This window comes from Lingula anatina, chromosome 9, assembly GCF_051362555.1.
Source record: "Lingula anatina isolate TDL-2025a chromosome 9, LinAna3.0, whole genome shotgun sequence".
In the NCBI taxonomy this organism is placed as follows: Eukaryota; Metazoa; Brachiopoda; class Lingulata; order Lingulida; family Lingulidae; genus Lingula; species Lingula anatina.
Window position 1 is genome coordinate 10,752,714 of NC_141775.1, and position 27,454 is coordinate 10,780,167.

The 27,454-nt window shown below is 37.8% G+C and overlaps 3 protein-coding genes across 3 annotated transcripts; 1 reads left to right on the forward strand and 2 right to left on the reverse strand.

The window, feature by feature from the left end:
- Positions 1–181: 181 nt before the first annotated feature.
- LOC106152511 (beta,beta-carotene 15,15'-dioxygenase) lies at positions 182–8,409 on the reverse strand. Its single transcript, XM_086995592.1, has 11 exons — positions 8,196–8,409; positions 5,530–5,788; positions 5,087–5,237; positions 4,590–4,731; positions 3,939–4,150; positions 3,673–3,784; positions 3,233–3,390; positions 2,805–2,901; positions 2,398–2,498; positions 1,799–1,910; positions 182–1,331 (listed from the first exon to the last, which is right to left on the reverse strand). Exons 1-11 carry the CDS (start codon positions 8,257–8,259, stop codon positions 1,159–1,161), a joined length of 1,581 nt encoding a protein of 526 aa, XP_086851718.1. The 5' UTR covers positions 8,260–8,409; the 3' UTR covers positions 182–1,158.
- A 1,313-nt stretch (positions 8,410–9,722) lies between these two features.
- On the forward strand, positions 9,723–13,611 carry LOC112041679 (baculoviral IAP repeat-containing protein 7-A-like). The gene is made up of 4 exons (XM_086996165.1): positions 9,723–10,114; positions 10,862–10,916; positions 11,556–11,669; positions 11,899–13,611. The coding sequence occupies exons 1-4, from the start codon at positions 9,767–9,769 to the stop codon at positions 12,261–12,263; spliced, it is 882 nt and encodes a 293-aa protein (XP_086852291.1). The 5' UTR covers positions 9,723–9,766; the 3' UTR covers positions 12,264–13,611.
- A 6,130-nt stretch (positions 13,612–19,741) lies between these two features.
- On the reverse strand, positions 19,742–25,185 carry LOC147759893 (aerolysin-like protein). Its single transcript, XM_086996085.1, has 5 exons — positions 25,018–25,185; positions 24,699–24,779; positions 22,355–22,596; positions 21,684–22,005; positions 19,742–20,964 (listed from the first exon to the last, which is right to left on the reverse strand). Exons 3-5 carry the CDS (start codon positions 22,477–22,479, stop codon positions 20,707–20,709), a joined length of 705 nt encoding a protein of 234 aa, XP_086852211.1. The 5' UTR covers positions 22,480–22,596; positions 24,699–24,779; positions 25,018–25,185; the 3' UTR covers positions 19,742–20,706.
- Between the last annotated feature and the right edge of the window lie 2,269 nt (positions 25,186–27,454).

Genomic DNA, 27,454 nt, shown 5'->3' on the forward strand with positions numbered 1-27,454 from the left:
ATTATTGCAAAGAACGTATCTAACATTCCTTTGTTCATTGCCATGTGCACATGGTGCCAATTTGATGTCAAATTAATAGAATTACGTCGTTTAAACTCGACTTATATAGTTTTAATTTTATATAGTTATAATTTTCAATCTGCCGTAAATTGAGAAGAACAATTGAAAGACGTACGCCATGGAGGTTCGGTAAATTAACGTTTTATTATACAATAATGATGAGATGTTTTTAACATTGAATGGAAAATGCATCATGAACAAAAACAAATTGTTCGATATTTAAGGACAAAAATGTATTAAAATCAAGGCAAGGATAAATAGGAAAATGTATTGTCATCCGCCAATTATGTCCCATCTCCAACCCCAGTGCTCTACTTTAATAGGCGTTGGCGGTTGGGTTGTTATTTGTGAAAACGGCATAATGAAAGGAGTTTAAGTTAAAGCGGACCTTAATTCAACCTTAATCTATATTTAGTCGTACAATTAGGACAATGCCTATGAAACTGGCTTGAAAAGTATCGGGATATATATTTCAGTGATATCTCTTTTAAACCAATAGTCCAAAGTCACTTTACATTTTTCTGTATTTTGAATTAATTTAGCATTAATTCATTTCATTCGACATTATTTATAATAATAATTGATATAAACTTCATTTTTACCGAGTTGTAAAGCGACATGTCTCTACTTCAATTGCGTGCAATTTTGTATCCAATAAATGTTCTTAGACGTTTACAAAATCATTAACTCTCATCACGCAATACGTTTTATAGTTTCAAATAATAAACCCATTATATATACTTTAATAAAACGAAGGTGTTCCATCCCCACTTGCAGTGAAACCACCGGTTCTCAATATTAACAAATAAAATTGCATCACGTTCTCCATCATTTGTAGATAAATTCAAATGTGTGATATTTTAAAGAGGCACAAAGCGCTACATGTAACTTTTCCGTTATATTAAGAGCTTGAAAATCGGGAAAAGAATGTTTATACGCTATGAAAGCATTCTCAAACCCAACATGAGTGACTGGCATGTGTGTGTACATCGACAGGTTATACATTGCTGAAGCTTTTAGCCGTTAAACCGATATACAGATGAAAATAGTATGGTTTTGGTACTCGAGTTGTTTCAATAAGAATAGTCTCAAAAATGTTCACTCCTTCTTCAGCCCTCTTATCGTTTCATTGTCGATGAATCTGACGTGAAATCCCATAGGAGGCGCTACATCAAATTCAGCTCTCCCCAACTCCGTGAATGATTTGGCATCCAAGACAAGCAAGAAGGTTTTCATGGTCACATCATTCAGCACAGACGATAACACGATTCCTAGATGTAAAAAGAAACCAAATGAGTACATGTACCCCTCTGAACTAAAAAAACTAAAATCGTTTATTGGTTAGAAAAGTTGTGTCTAACTGCCATTGTTAACCACTGAATGGCATTTACAATAGAACAATTCTTATAAGACGCTATTGCTAGGTCGCAGCATTTGAAACGCCACAGCCAATGTATGCTAATTTGTCCTAGCATGACAGCGATGCATAAATGGCTTGGGCGATACAAATGGTTGTAAAAGTTAAAGCTGTAAATTAAAATAATAAGGAGCACAACAGTGCGTTACAGACATCGATACGTACGCTCTCTGTAATGGTAGCAGCATTACATGAGATCTACCTTCCGATGCAACAGCACGCTAGGTGTGAATATTTCATGTTGCAGTGTACATGTACAGTATGTGATACAATGTAAGATGTGACATTGCTAGGTGTGGCATTGTGTTAATTGGTCCTCACCATCATCCTCTTCCTTGCTGTCTGGAGAGGGCACAAACCAGGGTTCTGATGGGTAGCAATCGGTCTCATCCCACCTCACGGTTGTTTTATTTTGAACATCAGTCTTCACCAACTAGTATGAAATAAAATGCACAGAGCATTACTCGAAGGAAAACATGACTTGTCGTTCAGTATCTGATTCGACCTATGATTTGATTACCAATAATCCGCGAAATTAATGCGAATTTAATCGCGCCAACTGGTATTAAACACCAACTTTTATTATGTCCTCAGTCAACTCAAATGGGGAAACGAGCCCCGTGTGTTGCTAAACCATTTATCTTGTATAAATAAGTGTATGCAATATCTATATGTGTGTGTACTTGGAACAATGAATGACCATATTTGATAGTGTAATGAAAGAGCGCATTCAGAATAATGGACTAACAGATCTTCGGATCAAATATGGCCGACCCACTTGAATGCTTCTTGCGTAATAATCCCCGCGGGGAATCTATCCAGTGTCTTAGCGAGAATATAACGGCGATCGTTTTAGTGGATCGCCATTTTTGATCCGCGGATCTGTTACTCCGCTGTTTTTAATGCGCTCTAAGTCTTACCCCAGTGGAGTAGTCCCCCACAACGTTTGTCGATATGCCGTACATGTAACGGTACTTCCGGCCGTTAACTAGTTCATAATTCACCATAGGGAACTCCGTCACTGCAGCAGAATTATAGTGTATTCATTGCTTTATTTATAAATGCAATTTTAAATTCATAACACATATTTGCTTTTTCAGTTGTTTTTTTTTTTATCACAGAAAAAACAATACAATATTTACAATACTGCAATAAATAATCATTTTGATAATAACTAATATTTTTTCCAACTGAAAGATTCCAAAAGATACTTCCATTCAGCAATTTTAATATAACAGTCAATTACATGAAGATCATGAGTCTATTACATGTGTACAATTTAAAAATATATATATTTAAATATATTGGAATAAGCCGGAAAACTTACAGATATCACTCAAACGTTCGTCCTTGCAGAATATTTCGTTTTTTCCTGACATGGTTGCCGTTGCTCTTGTGTCTCTAAGAGTCACTAAATTACTTGCCTAAAATATAAAAATTAATATAGCAACACTACTGGGATATTATATTGGGGGAACCAAAGCTTCCCAGTAAAGACTGAAACAATGTCTATCGTGCTAATCTCACATGTGAATAGTAAGATAATCTTTTTGAACGAATTACAAAGCAATAAATGAAAATGCATTGCTTTCGGAAGTTCAGAGCAATTTGGAAAAATGGTGCACTTTTGAAATCATTTTAAATCAGGCACATTTGGGCATATAGATTTAGAAATCAAATGCCCGTAAGGTCCCGTCAACCTGCCTCCTCTTCCAAATACGTTTAACCTGGGTTGAAAGAGGTCGAAATAAATACCTTTTCATCAATATTGAGTGGAAGCACGAACCGCCTTGGGAATGTATTACCATTCTTCTTCATCAACTTCTTAAAATCCTCTGACTGCAGTTTGTCCAGAAATATCATGTCAAATGTGGAACCGTCTTCAGCAGAGCAGACGTCAACAACCACGTGACCTGTAAAGTAAATGGCTATTGGTTGAACAAAATGATAACTGTAAAAGCTCCCAGAGCGCGCAAACCTCCGTGCTTGCAGCTCAATTCATATTGCCAATTCATTTATTAATGGATCACGATCAAAGCCTAGTCTATGCAACGTCTAATAACCCTTTTCTGAATTATCATGAACATTTTTAAAAAAAATTCAAAAAAATTTGTGATTTAGTCTGTTATTTTACAAACCACCAAAGGGCAAAACATGACCTCCTTGGCAGAAATAATAATAACAGAATAATTTACCATCTTCTTCATAAGCATTGATGTGATGGAAGAGAAGTAGTGGGTCCCCAACATAGTTGAAACCAGGGTTAATTGTCTCTCCTGTCTTCTTGTTGATGATGTGGAACACAGTCTGAAAATGTGAAAAAATATATTATTATTATTATTATTATTATTATTATTATTATTATTATTATTATTATTTTCTCCTAGAATCTTTAACAAAACGTTTTGAACAACCCTTGTACTGTAATTATTTAGCGACTTTTTAAATTGCAAAGCATCACCTTGCAATTTTTATCCCAATACATCCCGTTGGCAAAGGGCGTTCCTCTTATCTTGGCCGTCAGGATTGAGAGCACGTTAATGATCAGAGGCTGTTGTATCACTACTATGTAGTTCTCTGTCAGAGCAAAGCTGTGGGAGTAGCTGTACTTCACATAGTACGGGCTGGGCAGCGAGGCTACCAACTCTGCGTTCTGGATTTGATCCGGAGCCTCTGAAATATTTACAGTTGATCTAGTTTTTTTAGAAGGACAGCTTTCTCTACTGATGAGATATCATGAATCGATACTCTTAATACCTGGAGTCCAGTGCAGAGCTAATTTAATTTGCCAATAAACGTTTTTCATTTTTTGTTCATTTTTAACGTTTAAACCTTTCTATTTCTTGAGCTACACTTACTTGAGCTTAAACAATGTTTTCGACACTACCGTGGCCCTCCTCACTATGTGGGTAGCTCTGAGACTGAGCATTGAGGAACACACAATGAGGTGTAGAAATTCAGAAATTTAAATGCTTAAAATAAGACTTCACAGATGTATTCCCATTAAAAAAACAAATTATCTGTGTGTGTGTGTGTGTGCGCGCGCGAGCGCGCGAACGCGCGCGTACACGTGTGTGTGTGTGAGAGAGAGAGAGAGAGAGAAAACTCCTACCTTTCGATGGGGGGTTCCATCTGATAACGGCAAGCCTCGGTCTTCCCTTGAAGCAGTTTCCTATGTTGTAGACACACCCGTCTCTGTCATGATGAGGGTGTGCAGTAGCAGAATTAGTGGCAACAAACTGGGTGATATCTACCTGTTTAATAATACAATGAATTGTTCGCAATACTTTCTTAGTTCTACAATTCTTTCAATAAATATAAGATGTGGAAGAGTTTTGTCTTTGAAAGAAATATTTAAAATATATTAATTGATATTTTGAGTGCGCCTTGTTTTTACATTTTTTTCAAAGAGCATCGTTTTCATCTTTAAAACGCAGAGTTTGGCAGAGTTTTGTCTTTGAAAGACCGATTTAAAATATTCTTTTTCATATATAGCGTATGCTCTGTCCCTTTTTTTTTTTTTTTTTTTTTTTTTTTTTGAAAAGTGTCGCTGGCATTTTTTGCACGCAAAAGTTGACTTTTAATTTCTTTTTTCAATACATCACTTACCCTGCCTGGCGTCTCCAAAGTTTCAGGGTCAATCTTTCGCAGCCATTTTGTCTCAGTAGATGCATACAACTGGTCCCCCATTGGGAAAATATTTACGGAGCAGTTATCCGTCATCATTTCATCTTCATCCAGATAAAAGTAGGAGAAAAACCTACAAAATGCAATACAGCTGTATAGTTAGAGATTACAGAGTTGGAGATTATTTAGTCGAGTGAAGAGGAGGCTCCGCCTCGAGTTACTTTAACGAATTAGTTTCGGATACGGAAATAAAGGGAAGTGTCGATTCTTGTTAAGTATGTTTAAGTAGTCTTATCTTCAATAGTACTTATTTTTAGGGTCCTACGCGCTTTTAACACAGATTCTATGTCACATTTTCTTAAAAATCTACCATAACGTAATACAAACTTAGTACATCAGATTTAAATTGACCGTTCTACTGGTACCTTTGAAACAGAGTTTTACAAGGATCCGGATGTGCAAGAGTCCCAAACTCTGACACAACAATTCTATTGGCTTTCATGTTTTTCAGAAAAGTTTCACTTTTCAGAAATTTATTTTGATATGATATTCGTCCATCCTTTATGCTGAATTTCTGGAGAAGTGCCAACCCGTCGAAGAGATGATTGTATTTTGTGTCACCAACTTCGTATTTCCCAGGTCCGTTTCTATAGAAACTGCCACTAAGCCAGGAGGGAATTGTACCTGGAAATAGAAAAAAAAACTAGAAAAATAATCCCAAAAGATTGGAACTCAGCCAAGGAAAATGTTTTTTTTTTCTTTAAATTTAAGAAGATCCTATTTAGTTGAAATTCGAATCAATTTTTTTTCTTTGAAGAAAAAATTATTCAAATTAACAATAAAAAGGCATTTTAATTACCTGTCCTTAAAAGTTATTCATATCTGAGGGATACATTTTTACGAAGTGGATTTTAAAGGACTTTTTGTTAGCATTTCATTAGTAGTCCCTCCTTTTTTATTTTATTTAATTTGATTTTAATTTATTTATTATTATTCATTTAATTTAATTTTATTTTTTTTATGTTTTATTTTGATAGGGAGTATATATTTCATACTACTACCAGGAACTACTTTCTAGAACTAATGGATCACTACACAGTCACACCAAGCACGACACAATTGCTTGTTGTCACATCTAACGCATCTACTGTTTCTTTTTAACCGCATCAGCCGGCGCTGTCATGACGTTCCTGCATGTCGAGCACAACCTGCCGGTTGCAAGTGTGTAGTGGTATTAATGTCAGCATTCCATATGCATAACTTTATGTGTATTTGAAACGCCCATGCCACGTCATTTCTAATTACAGTTGCAGTTTTACGTGCATATATATCTCAAAAAAAAAAAAAAAAAAAAAAAACCGCACACCACCTCTCAACCACGTTAATAACTGTTATAGTGTGTACTTACTAAGATGTGATAAAAATCAATTGTGTGGAAAGAATACAATTAAACAACAGGTCAAACAACTGACAACAAAAATCTAAAACCGACGCCTACGTTTGCATCTTTGGCGTTTTTACTTTCATGATCCCAGTAAAAGTAGGCTAATTGTTAATGCGCCGTGTTTACTTCTATTACCAGTGAATGCCTCGATGGCAATGAACAATGAAGTCTATTCAGACTTACACTGGTACCGGCATAAAATTACATGACCTTATTATCGGCTCCCTTTCTGTTTTTCTCCCCCGTCTTTACACCAAAAATAGGCCATTGAAATTAACCTCTAAAGCCCCTGGCCACAGGCTCACTATTTGAAAAGCTTAACACTCAAAAGCGGTCCAAACAGTCCCCCGGTTTTATTTCTTTTAAAAACTCTGCACACGGAAAAGAACGAAAGGACTCCTCATATCTTTAAATTATTTTAACACACTGCATTTAAGCACTAGGAAGCAACAAATTACAATCAATCAAGATCAATCCTCAGCTCCAAAGAAGAACCTTTACCCTTGAATCTGAGTGGATGACATATAACAGAGTACTGGTAGTCTTTAACAAAATTACTGCATAGGAATCGTTATTTTTGCATTTTACATGACTTGATTTAGGTACGATTTGGGTAAAATGTTGATATATTTAAGAGTCAGATCAGTCCATCTTAAAAACTGGCTAACCCTTTGACCAGGTTTATACAAAGACCTAGCTACTTGCATTTTTGCATATCAGAGGGCACTGTGTATACCTGAGGGTAGATGAAATGTACTGGTAATATACAGGCCACATACAATGCAATCATCCTTACATATTCCGATCTCATCCCATCACATAAGCGGCATTTTCATTCTGTATATATTAAATGGGACACAGTTCTGGCATGTGCATGTCATATTGGCGTGTATATGTGTACAGTTTAGAATAACACAAAAGCGCACAATCAAAATGCCAACATAATATCACTGTACTCGTGTTATCTGGCTCAGACGACGGCAGAATTACATAACGTTGTTTACCAATCCAAGGTCCGATAACTTGCCACTGTACGTGTCTCATATGTGAACGTTTGCAGGTTTGCATAATGGGGAAATGGCCATGTAGATGTATCCTTCATAGCGGGGCATTTTTTAAAACACCTCTCGCGCGACTTCTTTACGTAAGACACGGGCCAAGGCTTGGTGCTTGAGTGCTTGTGTGAGTGTACTGTGTATGTTTTAAAGAGTGCGCGGTCAGTATAAAACAAACTTCATTTTATGTATCCAGTTCACATTTTGACTTTTTAATCAGCTTGGTTGAGTCACAACACTACCGTGGTAAGGTCGTCGACGGAACCCTAGATCTTCGGTATTCTCGATGATCTTACTGACTTGAGTCATTTGGTAAAAAATGCCATCAATCTCTTTTATTTTCTCTCTATATCTTCAACACAGACCATAATTCCTTCTTTTCTCCCTCCCTCTTTCCCTCTGTCTGTCTGTCTGTCGACTGTCTGTCTGTCTGTCTCCTTCTGTCTCTCTCTCTCTCTCTCTCTCTCATCTTAACTACATCTCAACTGCCTTATGATGTGAATTCCACACATAAATTTCCTGTGAATATCTAGTATGAGAATATCTAGTGAAAAAATATACGGCCCTGGGAGAGGATCCTACTGGTACATACCCGTAACTCGGCCCTCCACTGGTTCCAGCGTTTCTTTTTCCAGAGACTTGAATAAAGCCTGCATCGTGTACTCCCAACAGTTTAACACGCCGAGTAGATCTTGCTATGCTAAGACTGCTAAGACCACTGGTCATTTATGGTTCAAGGTACACTACTGACCGACAGCTGCGGCAATAGCTAGCATTTATATATATAGGTCAGCGGAAGGCGTAATTGTCAATACTCAAGCGTAGGCAGTATGAAAATGAAAACTAGGTTACGGAGGTCACAGCTTGGTGCAGTTATTGGAGTGTGGCGGTCTCCTAGCCATTCAGCGACCTCTCCGTGTAAATCATGAATTCGTTATAATGATTCTTATTAACGTAATTGCTAATCAAATGCTAATTGCTTATTAATTGATACATTTGTATTTAAATGTTTAAGTATTTTGATTTCTTTTAGAGCTTCGGGGAGCACATTTCGGATGTTAAAAAAGACACTTTATAAAACTATTGAGAGGAGTATGGAGCAGGATTCCGTTAACGTTAATAGAATCATACGCTTTTACATTATTGTTATTACTAGCGTTATTTTAAGATAATTCATATCAATTTGTCCTGATTGTATTGTTGTTTTTATTTAACCCATCATTTTTTCTTTTGCTATGAACAAAAATTGATTGATATAAGTATTTGTTTTTTCGTGTGTGTGTGTGTGTGTGTGTGTGTGTGCGTATGTATGTAATTAATAATTAGAACCCTAACTGTTATGCATGTAACTAAATGGAGGGTGGACTTTCTGTTACATGGACCCTCAGTTCCATTACACCGGTACAGACGGATCGCTAAGAAATAATGATCAATGCGATACGAGCGGGGCACCCGCTAAAATTTTGCAATTCCCGCCGTATAAGATGTCAACTGTACCTGTTTAGGTCCTCTTGGCAATGTGGTGGGCGATACATTCGATGCAGAATTGGCTGCTAATGACTTTTGAGGAATCCCCTTTGATATTAACATCATTACTAATGCCTTTCGGCATTTTGCTTTCCCAATAAAAAAAAAGAACTACCACAGCAAGAACGAAAAATGTCATGCATTTTAGGAGACATTAAGTAAATTTAGCTGTTGCTTTATATTGAAATGGTCACTGTCACGCAGACGAAATTTAATGGGAATTTATGATGCCAGTTATACACGCCCCTCCCTTCTCATGAAGTTTGATTAAACATGACTTGTTTTAAGTATGTTTTTGGTAATATATATATTGATAAAGGAGTCAGATCAGCCCACCTTAAATACTGGATAACCTCATGACCGGTGTCATGTACCAGCCCCCCATGACAGAGAGTCCGCTTCCCTTTCATTTGTTCAGGTGAACCTCGCCCTAGATTTTGACCCACTTAGGTCAGGCTAACCCTAACCATTATAACTATGTGGAGGGCGGACTTTCTCTCACACGGACCCTCAGTTTCGTGACACCGGTCCTGAATAACCTTATGACCGATAGTGAGCAAATACGTACCTCCATAAACGAAAGCTACCGATAGGGGATTTTTCATAGTCATAAGCAGCCATTTTGTTTTTTCACGAATGCATCAGCCACCTCGTCGTCCAGGAGACCTACCTAATCTCGACGAAAACCCCGTGGTATACGAAAGAGCACGTCACCCGGCTTTTGCCACCATTCACGCCAGACTATCGACCTATGAATCGTGGCCTCCCGAAAAAGACCAAACGCCGGCATCGCTCGCAGAGGCAGGATTTTTCTACGCCGGCTTTAATGATAATGTGAAATGTTTTTTCTGCAACGGTGGGCTGAAGAATTGGGAAGTTGGAGATGAACCTTGGAGAGAACACGCCAGATGGTTTCCTAAGTGTGGATTTTTAAAACAATGTAAAGGACTAGAGTTTATACGGAGCGTTGTGAGGTATGGACGGGTAAGTGTATTACATGTGCCAGAGGAGTAACTTACACTGCTGTATAGGAACGCAGAATTTACTGCATATTTGTACAGGTAGATCTACTCTGCTGCATAGCAACGCAGAAGTTACTGCATGCAGGTTATAATGTTAATCGTGTGCTAAATTATGAAGTGGTCAGGTGGAAGTTTTCAAGTATTTTTAAACGCAGTTTTGCGTTTTGCATCGAAGACGTATTATCTTGATACACGCATATAATATATGAAACTGCGCAGTGCCCCCTTTAAGGGGAAGTTTCCAACAGCTATATATACTGTATTTAAAACAGTGAGTGACGTACCGGGTACATGTAAAATAAGCCATAGGGGGCCTACACTGTAACAGTCAGCAGTCTTGGGGAACACCGCTATAAGAGATAAGATACTGATGTTTAACGCAACCAACGTCCTTGGCAAGGATTCTCAGTGTTCTTTTGGTTATTACCCATGTATTTCAGTGATAAAGAGCAATCCCAGCTGAGCAGCACTGCAGCTTACTTTTGAATACTTTTGATTCACTTGAGTTGTCAGATGCCACTCTCTTATGTAAGGGATTTCTATTTTTTCCCCTTAATCACCACGCCCAGTTTTCTACATTTTATTAAGAGCGTATTCAAACTGGTGCGGATTAGATAAATTTTGTATTATTATTATTATTATTATTATTATTATTATTATTATTATTATTATCAGATTAGAATATACGTATATTTCTATTTCATTTCAGGGGTCACCGCCTGGTATCCCGGGAGGCGGACAAGGGGGTGCACCATCTTCTCAAAGTACGTGTACAATGGCATTTCTGTGGATAACACTGGGTGAAATCTACGATAGAAACTTAATATGGCGTTTCCATAATGCATATGCATACGCATAAGTGGCTAAGCAGATGGTGTAGCGTTTATGTCTTTGTTTAATTTGATCTTGTGTGTGGAAGAAGAGCAGTATTGTAGTAGCGTATCGACCAGGTCTTTGTTAGGAAAATGAACGGCAGGTGGACTTGCATTCGCTTTGCCAAAAAAAAAAAAAAAAAAGAAAAAAAAAAAAAAAAAAAATAGGAAAAAAAGAAAATGAAATGAAAACGTCTGAACAAATGCTATTCTTCCAAAGCTCTTAATGCAGTAACGAAAACATCTGGAGGCGGTCGTTAAAATGGGTCATCTTACCTAGGTGACAAAGGACCCAGTTTTCTCTTATAAGGGCCACTTCAACACAGTCATTTACCTCAAGAATTTTTATTTCCATTTTTTAACTGCCAGTGATGCTAAATACTGTATGAAAGCCTTATACCTTTTATTCGCCTATAATATTCACATTTCCAAACAGAAAAAAAAGGCAAATAGATCGAATATTTTCCTTGAAAACCGTAATCAGGCATGTTCATTGAGCGTTGACACATATTTTTATTCATTTTCATTCTGGCCCACGAACACTGAGTGCTGAATTAAGAAAACCCTATGCTCGTGCTGCCTTAGATGTGGGTTTTGAGGAATCCCTGGTGAAGCAGGCCATTCAACGAAGATGGGATACACTTGGTACTTGTTTTTTTCTTCCTTTTTATCATAAGAAAAAAGAAAGCAGCTGTTTGTATGTGTACTCCAAATATATAGGCCCCTATAATGTGTTCAATAAGGCCTATGTAAAACTTACTGGCCAGTTAATTTTTCTAGTAGACTTTCTATTCGACTATCTTTATTTTCATTTTTACAAGTAGAAATTGATGCAATTATTCACAACATATAAATCTCAAAACACTCATTTCAGGTGATGACTTCCCAAATGCACCAGCTCTTTTAGACGCTGTATTTGAACTACAGTCATCTGATAGCAAACCACGTGACACTGAATCCCCTGTCGAAGGCGCGTCTGCGCTCACAACACCCGAAAAGAAAGAAAAATTGAAAGACGAAGGGAAGACGAAGACAGAGGACCCTTATGAAGATATTAGAAAGGAAAACCAACGTCTCAAAGAACTAAAACTGTGTAAAATTTGTAAAGCGGCCGATGCTGATGTCTTAATTTTACCTTGTGCGCACATTGTGTCTTGTGACAATTGTAAGCGACACCTATCTTTTTGTCCCGTCTGTGGCGGAAGAATAACAGCACTCGTGAAAACGTACCCTGCTTAAGGTGCATTTCCTTTCGGTAGACATTTACGGGAACCTTTGTTATTCAGATCCTCGTATTATTGGAAGCATCAATGCATGGTATATATGTTGTGCTTATAGTCGCGTTACACATTATATATACAGGGTATACCCAGTACATGTATCAACAGGATCTATCTCCGTATCTGTTCATGGTTAAATATAAGTTACTTATATTGTACCCGGAAAATAAAAATATTCCCACCGTGCATATACCACGTGTTTGACAGACAGTTCTTTAAACCAAATGTGTAAAAGGATCCAGTGTAGGCCTACAGTGTACTGTAGATGAGGAGGTGGACAAAATGAGCCCCTACTGTCTCCTCCAAGGGTGAAAAAGAAACAGGCACACAAAAGTCCGCTAAAGAAAAGTTCAGGGGTTGACATTTTCTGACAGTCTTCCTAATTATCTTTGTTGATCCATCCTCCATTTTTGACCATTTTCGAACAGAAAGTAAACTTGAAAAATTCTGATCGTCTCCCAGAAGACCAAGAAGACGGCCTCCATCCTGACCTGCATTTTGTTCTCAATACTACAAAACGTCCCAAAATTGCATTTTTTTTTAAACATAAATATTGGTAGGGAAAGGGAGGAGAAAAAGGTGACGATTTAAAACAGGGTTCGACAATTCTTGATACCCTCTATCCCACACCGGATAGGTAAGGGGATTAGCCTTTCAGAAAAATAATGTGCATCAGGCTGGGGTCCCCTTATCTCACTGCTTCCTGAGCTTATGCCTGACATTATTGATAAAAAAGCGGTGAGTGAGTCACCTTCTTGCTTCCAGTCGGACTCTTTCGATAGTTCGACAGTGAAGTCCAGTACGTGAGAGCAGTGTAAACTAAGCTTTAATAGTGCACCCTGTATATGAGCTATGTGAAGGCCCCGTGGGAGTTGTTCTAGATTTTGTATACCTGTACAAAACGTATTCCCAGTATCTACATGTATAATTTATTTAGCAACAGCTTTCTGTAATAAGCTCTGGTACATTTGTGCGTTTTTTACTTTTTGTTGTTTATATTGGCACACCTACACGGAAATAAACTGCCACTACTACTGCTACTACTAGATATGTAAATATGGAATGACGTAGCTGAGTAATGTGTTCACAACAACGACATCGCCTATGCACGACACAACTATAACACTGTCACACTTTGTACTGTCTCGTATACTGGGTATCTAAACACAGACGAAAACAACATTAAAATAAATAATTATTTATTTATTTTCGTCTATTTTAAAGCATTCACAAAACATCTGTTGGCAAAATGACATTTACGTAGCACTAGTCCAAATGAGTTTTTTTTCAATAAAGTTCTGAGATCTGAAGTACGTATGTGTGTTATGATTATGTTATTATATAAGAAAATGTCTCAACTTACAGTGACTCACCACGCGTTTGAAAAAAAAAAACACATTATCTTTCAGCCTTGTGAAGTAGCCATGACAGCTCGCAACGTCTGGCCCCGGTTTCACAAAATAAAAATAAATAAATAAATAAATAAATAAATATTATCCTGGATAAGAACTTAATTATCAAGGTTACATGGTCAATATGGCACATCTAACCCTATCAGGATTAGTGTAACATCACTCTCATGCAAAATAACTGACTTAATTATTTATTTATTCATTTAATTGTTTATCTATTTATTTTGAAACTGGGTAGTATTATACACGACGCGGGATCGCGCCTATATTTTGTGTTATGAAGTGAAAACAATGTTTTGCCCCGGTGAAGGTCAGGGAAGATAAATGACCTTCTAAACAACTGGCCAGACGTCATTTAGATCTAAATAATTAAACTCAAATGAAATAAGACATGAATAAGGCTTCATTCACATGCAATGTCTATTTTCTAAATTCTATTTTCTAAATTCTATTTACTATAAGTAACTGGCTCGCGCTGCCAGTAATTACGCGGCGGGATATTCAGGGCACAGACCGTGATCATAAGATAGCGCGAATAGAAAATAGATTTTTAGAAAATAGACATTCCATGTGAACGAAGCCTTAAAGTACAAGGGCAGGTTAAAAAAATGTCCGTGAGTAGGTGAGAAATGACTTTTAACCCAGAAAAATCCATTTTGGTGGTTTAATTCCGTGGATAGTCACTCTAAATAACTGGGCATACTGATTAATAGAATGCAGAATATACGAGGCCATTCCCCGCTAGGTACGCTTGTAGAAGGGCAAAATCATTATAAATAAACAAGATTCATTAGCTTTGTAGAATTACTTTACAGGCTTTCGATATTCCTGTCAAATGTCCTCAGATCAGTTATTCAATAACCGATCCATACGGTTCCCAAGTTGACCAATCGACTGATTGATCAATAACCGAATAAACCGTTGTTTGTATCTGATTTCACGTCAACCGATTTTATGGGTACGGTCAATAACCGATTTGTTTTTAGAGTGCAATATAATAAATAAAAAAAGGAGAGTTCGCTTCTTATATTATGCACTACTGATGCGTTTCAGCGCAATTTAGGGACACCTGGTCTTTTTTTGGCCCTGATACATTCTGTGTGTTGACGCTTTTGCCTCCATGGGGAGGTTATAGCCCAGAATGCCGTGTGAAGTGCTGAAAGCTAGCAAACGAAAAAATCTTTCTCTGACAGACCAGGAAGTTTATCCGTGCTCCTGCCCTTATGTGCTGGGTGCAAGCACAGCAGGTATCGCTTATGATAATAAAAATGATAATCTTATAAGCCGTAGCACATTTTTTCAAAACTTTATGGTCAAAAAACATACGTAATGAAATAGGTAAAATTTAGTGGATATACTTAAACATAAATTATAATATACAGGCAGTAAAACAAGTGTTGATTTTACAAACATGAAAGCTGAGCTATTACATATATCCCTCATACTGCGTTTTTATGGTTTACCTGTCCACAGGCGAATCAAACCCTTGTTTGCGAGCTTCAGAGGCGGGCACTCTAACCAGTGGTCCATCAGATATAGGTTAATGTCGATGATAACATCTTCTCGAACTTATCCATATTTAGGAAGTGGGGGCCTCTTTTAGGTTGTTACTCTAATTCCCGGAGGTTGGACCCCCCCCCCCCCCCCCCCCCTCAGGCCTAGGCTTGTATGGAGGGTTTAGCCACTGCTTCCCTTAATTACAGGACTTGCATGATGATCAGCGCACGAAAGAAATTAACGCTAAATCAAATTTATACACCTTTTACCAACATTCGTATTCCCTGCAGTCACACGATGGCTAAATTATTGTTAAAATGATAATAAATGTAAAATAAAAAACCTATACATATTCAATCAGGGTCCGGGGCCACTTTCTAAAAAAAAATAATAATAAAAAAAGACGTGCGAAACAGTGCATTTCGCACGCGTATTTGTGTATGTGTGAGAAATAAAATAGAAATAATTTTAATATCATACGTCATCATTTCAAATAACTTCGACACAAACAAGCTGAATGTAATTGTCACTGTCCCACAGACTCAACTGACAAGATATATCACGCCCTTCAGGCACTGTCTACATTTGTAGACGGTGAATGACATTCAATGGAGCTCATACCATCTTTTTGTCTGTGAGCGCACATTTTTTAGTCTTTATGAACTTGAACAGAATTGGGGGAAGGATTAAAGAAGATCCGTGTTGTGATCAACCTCGGCTCATCGCGACTGCTATCCGATATCGGATTTTGTTTTGCGACGAGTAAGTAAGCTGAAAAGTGTTCGTTCTCCGTTCCCAAATTTTTTGTCACACTTCACGTTTAGCACTGACGTATGAAAAAAAGTCCAATACGCAGACAAAAGGGACTCGTTAGTCTTCGTCTAGAGTAACCAGACAAACGTTGTTGTACGTTCACAAACTCGAAAGGGGAACATGTTGAAAAAAATCATACAAATGTACGCTGCTGAGATGTTAAAACATGACAAGTTAAAACCTGTACCCCAAAACAAGGCCAGGAATGACAAAGTACAATACAAAATAGAGATTGGCAGATATATTTTACTCATGGTTAAAGGAGGATTCTTTTCAAGGTGTTATTGAATAATACACAGTAAAAACTTAACTTGTAAAACTCTTTCAGATATTTCCGACAGTAATCTAGAATTTCATAAAGATGCAGTCATTGCAGAAGGTCTTTATGGTTTCCATGGTGATTTGTTTAATGATCACAGCATCTACTTTCATCTCCATCTACGAGATACACGTTACAAAAAATGTTCGGCTCAGAAAATATGAATTTGTGCCTGCCATATTCAGGTATAACGGAACAAATTTCACTCTGGGTATGAACGACAAAAACACTAAACAGATATCAATCGGTATTGGTTGTGCTATCAGCACTAAAAGTCTTAAACCATGGGCGGTTTTGTCCACACTTCCAGTTTTTACAACGCTAATGCCAAGTTTCTGTGAAACAGCTTCTCCGGGTTACTCCTATCATTTCTATTTTAGCTACGATTACACGGATATTTTCTTCAAAGACCAAAATTCGAGAGTCAATTTCACTTGCAAATTTTTGGACATGGTCAAACAGCATTGCTCTTCGTCTATACTAGTATATTTGCGTTTTGTTCGCTGCCCATTCGAGGGTTCACCAGCGCGAGCTCAGAATTACGCAATGATGGCGGCGTACAATGACTCAATGGACTACCTTTACAGAATTAATGACGACACATTAATGGTGACAAAGTCATGGACTGAAACATTTATCAATGAGCTATCGAAGTTCAATCCACCAAATGTTGGCGTTGTAGGACCAAATAACCGAGGAGGAAACACACAAATTTTGACGTACGAATTCGTTCACAGGACCCATATCGATATATTTGGGTTTCATTACCCTGCTGTTTTCCAGGGTTGGTTTGCGGACAAGTGGATAACACAGGTTTATAAACCAAATAGATCTAAGAAAATTGCTAACATAAGGCTAAAACATACCATGGCAGCGGGCATCAGATATAATGTGAGAGCAGATCTGGAAAAAAAACTCGAAGGCCAGGTGTACCATGACAGAAATACATTGAAGTTATGGTTAAGGAAAAACAAAAAATGCGACTACATTTATTACGAGACTGATTCATGAAAAACATACCAGGAGCACTGACTCAGCGTATACCAGTAGCATATGAAGTAGCTATGCAGTACTACATTTATATATCCATTTATTATGCAATTGATTATTTACATGTATGGGACGGTGATGCTTGATGCTCATTTATAAAACGATTCTTTTAGATGTTTATGTTGATGACTGTACCCTATTCGGGGAAGTATATATAAAAAAATCTTAATCAGATGGCAGAACAAAACGATAGGATTAATACTTCATTTATTCCTATAGTTTAACAAATGAGAACTACACAAGCGTATTTCTGAAATATTAAACTGCCTAATTCTTCAATATTCTTTTCTACTTTGATCATTTTATGAACAGTCAAAATTTCGTTTTGCTCCCCACCTCTGTTTTTCATGTCATGATTTATTTTATACTGTCCATAATATGCTATTAATAAATTTACACGGGTTATGCAGACCTCATGAATTTTTTCATAAATTGTATCAGCATTTTATGACAAATTCCAATCTATCCATCTATGTTTTGAAATGAATGGTTGAACATACCGTAAGTTAAATCCCCTTATACCCCCTTTACACTGGACGGCGTTCTTTCTGCGTCCTTTCTGCGACCATGAAATTTGGCATCGCTGTGGTCGTAATAAAGCCCCCTTTACACTGGACGGCGTCCCTTCTGCGTCCAGCAGTTCGGCCCCATTTGAGAGTTAAAGAATTATAATACTTTACGTGCCGACAACTGGCCGATCATTGAGCATTCATTCTGATACCAAATCAATGCTCGTGCCTCCTTATTAAGACCACAGCGATGCCAAATTTCATGGTCGCAGAAAGGACGCCGTCCATTGTAAAGGGGGTATAAGGAGGCACGAGCATTGATTTAAACAGATTGTCTTCTATCTAAAAGAAAGTCTGAAATCCAGTCACAAATAAAAACAGGTATTCTCTAAGTGCCCAATCGTACTATATATATATTGACGCAATGCCAAAGACTGAGAGGTTTCTCAATATATTTTGAATTACCCACTCAAAAATCATAACACAGGTATAATGATGTTTTTTTTTCTATAAATGTAAAAATGCCAGTGACTTGTAGACCCATGAGACCGGATGAATCACTTGTATATCCTTTTTTTTTCAGGAACATTGTGTATCTTCACATGACACGTTAATAGATAAATCACGATATACTGAATACAGCTGTATTTTATGTACTGATACATGCCGTGCCATGGGGTATGAGTTGGTGATGAATGGGTTGACAAACATCTACAGTTGAACTCAGAAAAAACGCCCCAGATTGTTATCTGTTTGTTACCTTTTGTAACCAAAAAGGAACTATCTAGCTAACAGCGATACTTATAGGCATGGGCGTCCGCAGAAACTTTTCTTGGGGGTGGGGGGTCAAAGTCAATGAAGGGGAGATAATGATTGGCTGGGTACCCGCAATAAAAATACTGTTCCAAAATTACAGGTGGGGTCAAGTGACCCCATTGACCCCGCCCGTACATGCAGGGTATTGGAGCTGACACGTGTGTGGTCACAGTCTGTTTGACAGGGAATAACACCCCATGCTGCAATGCATCACCAAACTATTGCCTGTTGATAACGCAGTGAGCAAACATGCATTGTGTTTATGAACACAATCCATTTATAAAACTGGGCAGGTTCTAAAAAGTAACCAGTTGTTTAAAATGTTCCTTTTGGTTATGTCTCATTCTTTCTGAGCTCAACTGTGATACAGACGAGGAGCCATGATAAAACTTCCGTATTAGTATGGTTTTATTTAATTTTAATTGTTTACTGTTTGTTTTAATCGGTGAAATGATAGCAGCAGGTTGTCCTTAGGGTACGTATACATGGACAATTTGACTCAAAAGTCAAATGTCTCGCCAATGTGCTTCTTGGAATCAAAATATTGAATAGTCACTTACGATCTTTCTACTTTCGTAATACTAACTACGTGTAGGCTACTTGTCGCCGTAGGCATTTTTTTATTTGTCAGAAAACACGCTTTGCTATATAAAGTTCCGGTGACAACCTAAGTTGTGATAGAGACGACTTCAAAACATCTCTTCTTGCTGGTATAAGCATTATTCCAAATAGTAACAAATTGTAAACAGAAACACATGAATACGTTTCTAACACACAATAAGCTTAAAATAATGCTGTGGTCAATATAAAGGGTCTTATATTTGAAGATTAATGCTTCTCAAAGGGCATTGGCGGCATTTAGGAAGGAAACATCATGATTGTCTATAATGTAGTATTTCTTTAAGTCAGGTTTCCAGTCCATATTCGAAATCCCCACAGTTCCAGGGAATATGAAACCATTCATGTAAAGTTCAGAAGCGCTGCGCATCAAACAAAAAACAAGAACAATTCCAAAACAAAATGCAGCTAAACTTTTATTAAAGCATGGTCGGTCTCTCTTTCGTATAACAGCCTCTTTCTGAGCACCATATAAACGAATGTAAAAACATTTACACTGCAATGTGTCTCATCTACTGCAATGCACTACCTAACAGTATATATCTCTTATTTAACACTAACTAAACAGCAGGTGCTTTAGTATTACGGTAATCTCTTCCACTTTAACCGTAATATGGACCAAGATCGTCGACGATCTCTGCGCGCGTTCAGGCCTTGGTAGATCCCTTTCACGGCGTACTTGTACTGGTATCCATTGACAAGTATGATCAGGACGTTGGCTTCATACTCGGTATCTATATTGTCCGCATACATGGTGCCTTTGGCTTGGACTTGAAGTCAAATAAAGCAAAGGGCATAATAAAATAATTATTGAGCAAAATATTAGTAGAAACTCAACAAACACTGTAAACAGAACGAGCACTACCAGCAGTCTTGTACAGCAGTTTCTTCTCTTTTGACATATGTCAGTTTCAGCTCAGCAGAAGGCTATCTGGTCTAAGTTAGCACAATTTTGTCCATAGAGGCGAGTTATTGGCAGAAATACAACTCTTCAAAATATGTCGCATGACTATATGATCTGTACGAGTAGCAGACCCCCTCATGTCAAAGAAATCTGTTCCCGTGCAACGCATTCGAGAAAATAATCCTCTAGCAAATTTGAACATCTTGTTATCCCCAGTAGTCATAAGAAAAATACCATGCACTGGGCGGGGCACATAATTGGCCACTCTCACATACGCTCCTCCGTAAAACCCCACTTTCACTGGACGGCGTTCTTTCTGCGTCCTTTGTGCGCCCATGAAACTGGCATGACTGTGGTCGTAGAGAGTAGGTACAAGCACCGCTTCGGTTGCAGAATAAAATGATCAATGATCAGTCAGTTGTCGGCACGTGGAGTATTATTTGTTTACTCTAAAACGGACCGTACTACGGGACGCAGAGAAGACGCCGCCCAGTGTAAAATGGACTTAAGCAAATTACCATGCGTTGGGCGGGGCACACAATTGGCCACTCCCACGAACGCTCCTCCGTAACCTCGGTAGATCTGCTGTAAGTGCTGCTTTGACTCACGGTCCACGAGGTGGTGGTTTCGGTGGTGGCAACCGTCGGAACCCCAGCGTGGACTGTGCACCCGAAGGCCATCTCAAACCCAGTGGTCTCACTCCACTCCTTTCTTGTGGTGATCTTCAAATGGTGAAAGGAAATGGTGATAAAATGTAAAACTGATTTAGAGTGTTTAACGAGTATTCTCAATGAAAGAAGCAGCAGTAGAATAATTATAATATAGAGCTACGAACTATATCTACCCAATTGTTTTTTAGTTCAGTTTCATTCATCTTTTATCAATACACAACCTCATTCAGTTTCCTCCTTGGCTTCAGCCATAATATTTTTTGAAAATATGAAAATTTTAATTGCTAAAACAACCCCTTAGAATAAACCGAGTTTTAAAGAAGCCTTGCATAATAATATAATATTAAATATGTATTCAGTGCAATGAATTTTGTTTCATGTGCATGTAGTACATACATTTGATGGTGTGGTGCTAAAATCATCATGTATGTATTTTAATCATACGTCCATGTTTGGTTGTTTGATCTGTAAAATGTACATACCCGCACCACTACCACCAGCAACACAAACGCAAACAAAAACACCATCATCACAACCAACAACAACAACAATACTAACACAAACACAAATGACAACACCAATACCAAGAAGACCTCACAACACCAATAACAACAACACCACCAAGAATAGCAACACAAACAACACAAACACCACTAACACCAACACTAACAACACCAACACCAACACCACCAACAGCAACAATAGCAACACCAACACCATCACCAGCAACACAAACAACACCAACACGCATGCATACGCATAATCCTTACCGTGCGAGACCCAGCCAATGTGAATTTCTGCTCCACGGTCGTCGAGTTCTTGAAAACCTCTTGGGCCACCGTGTCTGGGGTGGAGGCAACGATTTCCATGTCCAGGCGCGGGTAGGTGACGTCAACCAGGCGGGATTCTTTGATCGGGTTTAGGATGGCGAAACCGAGGCTATCTACGTCACTGGCAGAATAACCAAACATTCCGCAGACGACACCGGAACCGACATTGGGAAAGTAACGGCCTTCATCTTTGAGCTTTTTTGCGAAAATCCCCCATTCCCGTCCTTTGTTAGTACTGAACCATATTGCTCCGAGTCGATACCTGTGATAAAATATAGTGAAATAGCACATTTTTATAATAATATGTGACATTGTGTGTATTCGTATTTTAGAACAGCCCGCATATCTTAACACATATATACTTATGGTATAAAGTTGAGCCACAACGTTAGGTTGAATGGAATGTATGGTCAAAATAAGTACTCGATCTTACACACCCATTACTTTAAGTCACACTAAGCTAGAACGTCGCGGACAGAGATTGCAATTAAGCGATCTTCAACTTCAAGTTCATGATTACTCCTAATCCTCGTGATTTTTTTATGTTTATCGGTCTCCTCTTTAAAATGTTTGTCCTACGGACATGATGTGACTTTAAAACATATACTTACTCCCCGTGGCACTCAGTACCGCTTGCCTGGAGGTTGAGCCGTGTAAGGTATTCTCCGGGCTGCAGGGTAAACTCGCTGGAATCGCCGCTGCGACAGCCCGCCAAGTAACTGCTGCCGTCACTCATTCACATCTCGACTCCGCGAATACGGTTTTCGTACTTCCATGCCCTGATCTTGGTCATTATTGCACCTTGGTCGATTTTCAACCATTCGAATCGATTGCCTCCATTCCCGCCGTTTGACTGAAGAGGAAAATTGTAGTATGTACAAAAATTAATACACTCGTTTTAATGAAGATTCCAACCTAAATGTGTCAGCAATTCGTTGTAAGATTTAAAGTGCACTTAGGGAATGGAATTTGCTGCCAGTTTTACTATGTAGGAAAAGCTTTCGAGAACTATTATCTATTCAAGAAATTTTATGAATAGAATTTGTATGAAAGAATTCTCAATGTGAGTGATGATGGAACATACTTTGTTTCTACATCATTTTTTTATTTTACTAACCTTTTATAATTTTTATAAGTTGTATTCTAAAGTCTACTGAACAAATTTGGATTTAAGATTCAAAAGAAATATCATAATAATTATAGTTACAGTATTACTATTCTTTGATAGATATACATGGTCTTATTGATTGTTGGATTATAAGTCCTGTTGCACTAAAGGATTGCACACTTATGTTGGGGAAATTAAAACCGATTTTTTTTTAAATCGAAGCAAAATAAAATGAAAACGACAATATCTTTTATAAGTGCACATGGCAACAAGAAAACAAGAAAACACCTTAAAGAAAAGAATAAAAAATTCAGACAATTGCAAGTCAGAGAAAAGAAAGAAAGTGAAGAAGGAAAGAAAAATGTAGAAGAGGGAAGAAAATTACACTAAGTCGGAGATATCACAAAGTGCAACAAACGGAAATGGCCCATCGACTTTCTGCTTTCAACTTGATGTTGAGGGTCACTTCGCCTTCGCAGCTGCAGATTTCCCGTTTCACGCGGTGCATTTCTGTATAACCCGTTCTTCAAAGTTCTTTATGGGCGTCTGAGGTTTTTTAGCCATCGGCTCGTTGTGAGTAGCCGTTAGCAAAACAACATTATGGCGTTTATTACATCTGCGGATGGAGATCGATTAAGCAGGTGCTGGGGTCAAGGAGGGGCAGAGCCACATACGTGAAAATTATTTTTTGATTTTGTTTCATGTTTGTTATCGATTAGTACCAGTCCTTTTTTTATGATCATATCTTATCAGTTTTAACATAGTACTTTAAAAGCCTACCAGTGCAAAATAAAATAAAATAAACATTGGTCTAAACGCTTGGCCTGGATTTTTTCTTGTTACAAAGCGGGCGCAATAATTCATTGAAATGGACTTTCTCTGATTTATCCGGGGTCAAAGCGCAGCAAGAAACAACAAGAGTCGTGGATTTCTAACTAGCTGTATTCTCATTGTCTAAAGTTCCCCCTTAGTCTATCCGGTCTACCATAATCCCTTTTTTAAATGAAAAATCGTTACTATTAAATTATTACTAACCGAATTTAATTACAATCTTAAAATGATCTAGTCTATCGTCATTGGATAGGAAAACAGGTGCGCGACAGTTTAGAGGAGCGCGACATCTTAAGGAGCCCGTCCGCGACCCTTACAGTGCATTGATATTTTGAATTTATCGTTTAATGCTAATTTTTCGGACTAAACTTATTTTGAGAAACAGTCATTTGTTCTAGAACGGTAAGGGCAACGCCCTATATTTAATGTGCCAGCATCTGCCTGCGCGTAGTTTCCCGCGTTACTCATTTATTCCCTCATATTAGCTAAACTGAGAAAAAGCTAAAATTGAGACTTTATTCAACCAGCAGTTTTCAAATAAATGAGATAATTACACTCTTATGGTGATTGACATGTGTTATTAAAAATAATATTCGTTTAAAAAACAGAGCTTATATGTTGAATTTTTATCTGCGGCAGCAGTAAGGTCGAAAATCGACTATTTAAACTAAATAGATTTTTCAAATGCAAATTTATGGTTGAAAATTGACGTGTTATTTGAAAACCAATAAGATGTAGAAGAAGAAACAAACAAACAAAAATAAATTAATCTTAATACTTATATATTCGTAACAGCGTTAATTTTGTAACCTTAATGTGCTTCCCAGCAGTCCTACATTAAGTTCGTCAGTTCATTTTCAAATCCGTTGTTCTTTCGAAACCCTTTTTAAAATTTAGCTTGCCATCCGAAATATTTTTGCAGATGGTAGCAATTATTCGGTTACACACATGGAAGGTGTAGCATTGAGATAATCATTATATTTCTAATACGTCAAATATGTACATAACAAACTTACCTTGTTATCCGCGAAAAGTTGAGTATCAATGTCAAATGTTCTCAAAGTGGGCATCTTGGCGTCTTTGTGATTTTCCTGTCCCTTTGAAAATATTTATGGAAACGTTATGCATAAATAAATAGTTGGACAAAGTATTAGATGAAAAGAAATTATTCATCTGCCTTCTCCAGAAAATATTGCCCAACGACAGGTACATCTTTCAGTGACAAAGCTATAGGCTTAGTAGTATATAGTTTTTTCATACACACACATATATTATACATATTTTTTCAAAATTCTGAATGTTAAGTACTCATGTAAAATAACTGGCAAAAATCACCTGTTTTTGCACGGCTCCGTCTACGTCTATTTCCAAGTGGACAAGGCAGTGAGGTCCAATGGGAAAACTGCTCTATTTATATGCGTGCCTGAGGTCACGTGTAACTGGCGGTTTCTGGATCTAACAAAGCTATACCTCCTTTCGTTTCAAGTTACGCAAATACATGTAAGGACATTCAGAAGTACTTTTTACAAGCTAGGTCACTATTCGGCCATTCCACTGAGAGCTATGTGTACCAGTACCGGTCAGAACTTTTTTCACGCGTGATAAGAATAGCTATGTTATTAATGTAAGATGCACTAATTAAAGCTTCCAACAATTTGTGGTCAGGAACAATAAAACAATACATTTTATCGCCCACTCAGTATGCCAACCGTTATCAAATAACCATAAACTGAAACACGTACAGAAATTCAATTATTTGAAAAATATCAATGTTGTTTTAACATGTCATTACATGCAATATTATTCTCTGCTATGGATATCTTATTAGCCATCATTGTACATAATATTATCCATCGGACACTAGTTTAAAGTACATGGATGCATGATGGCATCTTAAGTTTGAAAACATAGATCAGCAGATATCTGCATACCAGACGCAACTCTCATAACTTAAATAGTGGCAGTACATATATCTTGTTGTCGCATGGCTACATTGTACAACCATGCAGTTCTTGTACTTTTATCGGAATGCACATCAACTCAATACCCCTAGTAGTAAATCAGGTTATGACAGCTCCGGGTTTAAAATTAGGGTCTACGGCATGTGTTTCTGCACATGGAAGACATTAAAGGACTTTTGTGGGAAATTATGCACAAGAAAGAGAAACAGGTTAGCGGAACAATCAGGTTAGCCGCTTAAATCGTGCTTTGGACCATGATTGTGGGTATTGGCTGTTCCGCATCCCTTCTAGATCCCTTTCACGGCGTACAAGTACTTGTACTGATACATGTATCCGTGGACAAGTATGATCAAGATGTTGGCCTCCTATATGGTATCTATATTGTCCACACACATGGTGACTTTGGCTTGAACCTGCAATTAAAGCAAAATAATTGCCGAGCATAATATTAGTAGAAACTCAACGAAATCACCCTTTAATCAGCCTAGTATTACAAAAAAAGTGTATGATTTGTAAAATATAAATCCGATGTTCTGCCTGCCGCTTGCCTGAAGATTGAGCTTTGCATTTAGTTATAATATAATAGCTTGGGTTAGCCTGACCTAGGTAGGTCAAAATCTAGGGAGAGGCTTACCTGTACAAATAACGCAGACTCTCTGTCATGAGGGACTCTCTGTCAAGTTACACAGGCACTCATCCTAATCTCAGCTCCTCGGATAAGACTATTTTGCTTCCATGCCCTGGTTCTGGCTTGGACATAATAACGAATATTATGTCCAAGCTTCTGGTCATTATAGCCCCTTGATCAGCTTTCAATCATCAGAATTTATTTTCCTTTGTCCTGCCATTCGCCTGAAAATAAATATCTTTACCAGAATTCAGAGACTTATGTTTACCGACGTGGTTTTCAAAGAGCAATCGATTCATTGGTCGCTAAAATAGATTTTCGATATGATATCTGCTAAGCTATAGATTTGCAAAAACCGGGTTGACAAAATATAAATTTGGAGAAAATACGAAGCAAAAATAAAATGAAAACGGACATGTTTTCAAGAGTAAACATGACAAACCCCAATTACAGAAAAACAATAACATAAGAAACAAGTTTTTTTAAAAGAAAGAAAGTATCTTTGTGTGAATATGATAACGTCTTACCCCGACTACAACGGTATACCATACCACGTCGCAGAATGTGGTACTGGGTAAGGTACACCGTTTCTCTCAGGCCATTCCCCCTTCCCCCCCCCTCTCTCTCTCTCTCTCTCTCTCTCTCTCTCGCTCTTTGCAGCAACTTACCCTATAGAATCTTATAACCCCAGATTGCTACAGACGAAAACGCTCAAGAGACCATAGTACACCATTGAATTGTTCTAGTACATTGTGCCACTATATATCGAGAAAAGTGCTAGTGTTGTAAAAGTTTGCAGTTTATTTATTATTTCTTCTTTTAAAAGGTGAGTTAATAAAAAGAGAACGCCAGGGAACATACTAATTAAACTATTATAGCTTATAGGCGTTGTGATTCCCGACAGTGTTCTTTTGACGTCATCAGAACAAGTGGACTAGCGTTGGTCTGACACCTGTTACGAAAAGCATGACCGATGTTTTGTGGTCTGAAATTCAAAGGCATCTGTTACATGCGTATTCTGAGTACAGGCCCGTAGCCAGGGGGTGGGGTGGGTTCGGGGGGTTCGAAAGAACCCCCCTTTTTGCTGGAAAAAGGTCCACTCTGGGTAAAATTTGACCTAGGTACATGGGGATTATATGGTAAAAGGTCCACTTTTTCAGAAAAAGAGCCCCCCATTTGAAAT